Source organism: Penaeus chinensis, chromosome 34 (genome assembly GCF_019202785.1).
Source record: "Penaeus chinensis breed Huanghai No. 1 chromosome 34, ASM1920278v2, whole genome shotgun sequence".
NCBI classification, from domain to species: domain Eukaryota; kingdom Metazoa; phylum Arthropoda; class Malacostraca; order Decapoda; family Penaeidae; genus Penaeus; species Penaeus chinensis.
In genome coordinates, this window is record NC_061852.1 from 21,800,917 (window position 1) to 21,806,899 (window position 5,983).

Here is a 5,983-nt window from a genome sequence, read left to right on the forward strand (position 1 = left end):
AATTATAACGATAATTCTGATAATAACGATAATTATAACGATAATTATACGATGATTCTGATAATAACGATAATTATAATAATGATAACAACGATAATTATGATAATGATAACAACGATAATTATGATAATGATAACAACGATAATTATGATAATGATAACAACGATAATTATGATAATGATAACAACGATAATTATGATAATGATAACAACGATAATTATGATAATGATAACAACGATAATTATGATAATGATAACAACGATAATTATGATAATGATAACAACGATAATTATGATAATGATAACAACGATAATTATGATAATGATAACAACGATAATTATGATAATGATAACAACGATAATTATGATAATGATAACAACGATAATTATGATAATGATAACAACGATAATTATGATAATGATAACAACGATAATTATGATAATGATAACAACGATAATTATGATAATGATAACAACGATAATTATGATAATGATAACAACGATAATTATGATAATTGATGATTATGATGGTAATAGTAATAATAATAATTGTCATTATCATTGTTGCTATTACTGATATTATCATTATTGCTATTAATATAGTAATAGAAAAATTATGTTATGCTAAACATGATAATAGTACGAATGACACCATTTCTAATAGTAATTGGACTAGAAAGAGAACATCAACAATATTAATATAAAAGTAGTAGTACTACTGCATACTACTACTACTACTGTTACTGCTACTACTACTACTACTACGAACAATAGTGGAAGTAAATTATAATCAAATACTTGTGGTTGGCCGTGAAGTTTTTAAAATGTAGAACTACTAGCTACAAAGGCGAGTACCTTGGAACAATGACGGAAACAGTCATTGAAATTCCCAGCTCACGCTAAACGGAAAGAGAGAGAGATAGAGAGAGAGAGGGGGGGGGGCAGACAGACAGTCAGAGACATTTTGTTTTACTTTGACAAGAGATGGGGGGCAGACAGAGAGAGAGATGCTTAAATATCTGCTAAGATATATATATGTATGAGATAGAGAGAGAGGGAGAGATAAAGAATCACTTGTGATAAGATTAGATCCATAAATTTGTCTTATTGCCTTATATTGATAACAACATTTTCACGGTATTTAAATCATCCCGCGGCTTAGTAAGCTTGTTTCTTTACGAACAATTTCCCTACGTCCACATGAATATGGGCTTTTTAAATTATCCTGATTGGCCAACATAGCAGCGTACGTAACCGCTGTCGATGCCAACGTAATATATCTCTTACCAAACGACATCTTATCAATTTCATCTTAACGCGTAGCAATCCGGATATTCTTAGAAACGTTTCCCCCGAGCCCTGGATTCAAAGAACGAAAAGTGATCAGGTCGCGTTCGTGTTAGTGGTTGGGATGTATATAATGGAGTCATGGGTAGCCAGATAGCTTTCGTGACTACAGAGAACGGTATAGAGAAGGGAGAGGAATAGAGAAGGAGGAGCTATAGAGGGAGAGAGAAAGATCGTGTGCCCTGTTCACTGCTCGACTAAATATTCGCGCAGCATTTACGCGACAACATTGATTATTTCTTGGGATACCAGTAGCCGGTTGGTTTGAACCCGACTTGAGTTTCGTTTCTGTGTACATGGATCACTCTTATCATGTAGTTACTGTTACCACCTGTTCAATGGTAACAGCGTTTGTATATAATTATGATTTATTATGTAGGCACCACCGCAAAATTCCAAATGTTTTATTTCAGAAAGTTCATTTTCCAAAGGCATAATTCTGAACGTTCCGATCCAAATGTTCTATTCTAAACTCGCTCTCCCCCTTCTGCAGGAGCAAGAATGCCGTCCATTGGCACGGGTAGCGTCGACCTGCGATCCATCTTGGGGAGCATTCTGAATGTGGTCAAGAGCCGCGCCAATCAGATCTGCGCCGCCACTTGCGATGGCCTCGTCCTCAGAATGCATTACAGGTGGACCTTCTGCATCATGCTCGGAGGGTTTCTCACCGTCTGGTACTCATGGTGAGTAGGAAGAGCTCGTTCTCTTCGTGTCTGTACTTTTTTTATAATCTAATGCCGAATAATGGATACATGATATGCTTAGATTATGTATATGATTGGTTCACGTGGTTTTATCTGAGGAAAAGGTTATGTCATGTTTAATTCATTGGGACAGTTGCATTGGCAAGGAAAGCGAGTTGACCAGTACAGACATGTCGCCAAAGCCTCAGAAGAGGTAATCAAGTAAAACACATTTTACAACTGATTCCTTCCCCGCAGGTATTATCGTGACGTCATAACCTGCGTGTCACACTTCAACGCCGAAACGCAAGTCCGACTCGACTACATCAACATTTGCCTCTCGTACCCCTACGTGCAGGAGGAGGAGGGGGCGAGGCGCTACCTGCTCTTCTATCGGTGGATCTCGTGGTCGCTGCTGGTCCTCGCCGGCATCTACTACATCCCGCGAAAGGTCTCTAAGAGCTTCGACAACGCCCGCTGCAAGAAGCTGCTCGAGGATCTCGCTGCCAACGCCCACCGGTATGACCAGGCGGAGCGCGAGCTCGTCGAGAGGGCCGCTCGGTACATCCTGTTCAACCTCAAGACGCACAACGGCCTCTACTGGAAGTTCTTCTCGGTGAATCTGCTGGCGCTCGTGGTCGACGTGTTCGCCATGCAGTACCTGGACTTCATCCTGCAGGGCCGCTTCATCCAGTACGGCTTCAGGGCCTATCCGTTCGACAGGGATCCGCAGCACTTCACCGACTACATGTCTCAGACGTTCCCGCCGTTCGCGCTGTGTGAGCTCTCCACCGAAAACCAACTGGTAAACAAGCGGACCGAGGTTTTCGGTTGCCACCTCACCATCATGGAGCTTTACGAGAAGCTGTTCCTCGGACTGTGGCTGTGGCTCATCATCCTGTCCTTCGTCACCTGCTGCTACATCATCTTCCTGTTCGCTATGTGGCTGCCGTGCATGCGCGTGTACCTGCTGCGCACCGCCAAGCCCGCACACGCCAACGACAACGTCCGTGCGATGGTGGTCAAGGTCTGCAAGAACTGCAAGATCGGAGACATTTACCTTCTGTACAGGATCAAAGGCCACCTCAGCCACGCCCGCTTCTACGAGCTCATGACGCGGCTGTCGGACCCCAACCTCTTCAACAAGCAGGTGGTGGGCAACCCGGCCTCGGCGGCGCCCGACGCCAAGGACAAGATGCCGCCCAACAAGCAGCCGGACACGCTCAGGAACCGCCGCCCCAACGTGCCGCAGGACCCGCCCATCAACCCCGACTACCTCCACCAGCTGCTCACCAACCCGGAGATGATGTCTCGGAACCCACAGCATCCCGACCAGCGGACGCCGCTGCTTAAGAAAAACACCAGCATCTTAATTGAATAGTCAGTCGCGTAGTCTCAGAGCTACACTTGAGATTCCTAATTCTTAAAGCTGCCATAGGACGAGGTGCTGCCCGAGGTTGGTCTTCGCTTCTGGCCTAGGACTCTTCTATCCCTCAACCTGAGACGCCCATAAACAGCCCCACCGAGACAAGCTCCTTCAAGGCCGCAAAGAGGCTTCACTTTGGAGAATCTGAAGCCAGGGAACGATCGAGCTAAGGCTTGGCACGAATGGGCCAGCGCCGGCGGGGGCTTGTCTCCTCGTCGGTGCATCGAACGAAATTTCTAAAGGGTCACCCATGACCATAAAACGGATGCTTCACCGCTCGGGCGACGCGGCGTCCTCAACCGCCTCACGCGGCGCATAGGGTTCCTCGCAAGCCCTGGGGGCTCCGCACGACTCCGAGGGCGTATCGGTGGACGACGACAACGTATGTCGTGCCTCGTCTTGACAAATGTCGTCGCTGACATAACCCTGGCGCATGGCGGACGGCGAAGGGGCGGCCCTCGCTCGAGACGCACAGAAGACGTACAAACTCGGTTGAAAAGGTGAAGAGAGAACAAACCAGTGGTTACATGGACGAGAACAAAAAGTGCCTTAGCTGAATTCTGTGTCAATTCCAATACTATTTTTTTCTTCTTTTTTTTAAGGCTGTTAGTGTTGAACTGTTATCACCGTAGTTTTTAATAATGTTTATTTATTACAAGTGACTGAACCAGAGGTGCTAGAGTCAGCGTGAAGTGATTTACAGGAAAAAAAAGGAAAATGAAAATAGTGTGCAGTGCGGCCTCTCTCCTCAAGGGCCCGTGACGCACGTTCCCAGGCATTAGCATCAACGGCGCTTGGCTCTTCGTCGCCGTCGACAGCTCTTCCATTCTCCATTTTTATATATTGATATACACTCCCATTTTTATATATGTATGTGTAAACTAATGGATTCTTCAATGATGGTGGAAAGAAGAGAGGGCCGATGGCGCTCTCTGAGTTTCTTTTGCTCAGACCATTATTATTATTTTAACTGTATCACCGAAGGGATTCATTTTAATGTTAAAAGACGCAGGCTCGCCGATCATCTTTCTTCGCTTTCTTGAGACGGAAAAAGGATAAGACGGAAATATCAAGAAAGCGACGAAGAAAAGATGAGGAAAGGAAAGGAGAGAGAGAGAGAGACGAAAGGGACACCTCCCAGGAAGAAGGAAGGCAGACACTGTATCAATTTGAAAGTATTTTCCTTTTTCTTTATCTCCTAAAATCTATTTTTATCGTGACGTTTCATATATTCGGTGTTATTATTAGGCTCGTTTTCCCAACGACAAAACAGATTATTCGGACATGCACATACATACACACACTTACAGGTACATACACATAAATACACACGTACACACGCGAGGCCAAAAAAGGATTATGATGAAGAAATTTCTAAATCCATAAAAGACATCAGTCTCTGCTCTTGTTATGAGACTAACACTATATATATATATACATTCATGCATATGTATATAATATATATGTATATATTATATATATATATAGAAACAGCTTTACTGAGACTGAAAGGCGTCCCAAGTCTGGATCCAAAATTGTAATTTAAAAAACCCTTTCCCTCCCGCCAAAAATAGAGAAGTAATCCTTTCCCTAAAACTTTATTCACTTTTTCATTTCACTCTTCATTATATTACAACTGTGATATTTCTCTAGGATTAAGAAATCTCCTTTTTTTGATACGCAACTTGGGGGAAAAAAGATGTAATTATTTCTTTCAATTTTGGATTTTTCCCCCGGTTGCTGCCATATGTTAAATAAATGAGTGCATGCATGTTAGTATTTTTTTTTTTTTCTGATAATTTTTTTTTCCTCTTTTTTTTATTTTAAGTGTTGTTTTTTTTTTCTCTCGTGTTCTTTGTACGATCCTTTGAATAATATGACATTTTGATTCGTGTGTTTTATTCACTTGTGTTTCCCATTTTCCTTTCATAGTTTTTGTTTATTTTTCCATGGAATATTAAACTCAAATAAAAGAAATGTATATACGAAATGAGAAAAGCAAAGAAAAATGATTCCAAAATAACGATGAGTTATGATCATGAGTGATTTATTTTGAGAGAAGAAAAGGTAATACAATTAATGATAATGATGAATATGAAAAACTATGATAATTATAATGATCGTAATCGCTCTCATAAAGATATTGACGATTAGGATGACAAAAATAATGACAAAAACAACAGTAATGATAATAATATTAATAACAACAATAATGGTGATAATCAAAATAATGATAATGATAACAATAGCAGTAATAATGATAATAACGATAATAATGATAATAATAATAATGATGATGATAATGATAAGATCATAATCATAAAAACATTAATTACAATGTAATAATAATAAAAATGACTCCAATAATGATAATGATATAATATTGCCAGTTATGTTAATAATGAAGCTAATAATAATGATAATGGTAATGATGATAATAATGACAATGATCATAATAACAGTAATAATAATAGTGATGATAACAGCACCAACAACAACAACCATAACAACAACAATAATAACTATAA

At 40.7% G+C, this 5,983-nt stretch overlaps 1 protein-coding gene across 4 annotated transcripts in view; it reads left to right on the plus strand.

The window, feature by feature from the left end:
- The window catches only part of LOC125043552 (innexin inx2-like), a 53,104-nt gene extending 47,761 nt beyond the window's left edge, over positions 1 to 5,343 (plus strand). For 3 of the 4 annotated variants that reach the window (XM_047639722.1, XM_047639721.1, XM_047639724.1), the window contains exons 2-3: positions 1,840 to 2,029; positions 2,288 to 5,343. In XM_047639722.1, the coding sequence (XP_047495678.1) occupies positions 1,840 to 2,029; positions 2,288 to 3,410 (1,313 nt within the window). In that variant the 3' untranslated portion in view covers positions 3,411 to 5,343. Of the gene's footprint in view, positions 1 to 1,059; positions 1,605 to 1,839; positions 2,030 to 2,287 lie in introns of those variants that run through there. The other variant, XM_047639725.1, reaches the window with a different exon arrangement.
- Positions 5,344 to 5,983: the final 640 nt, after the last annotated feature.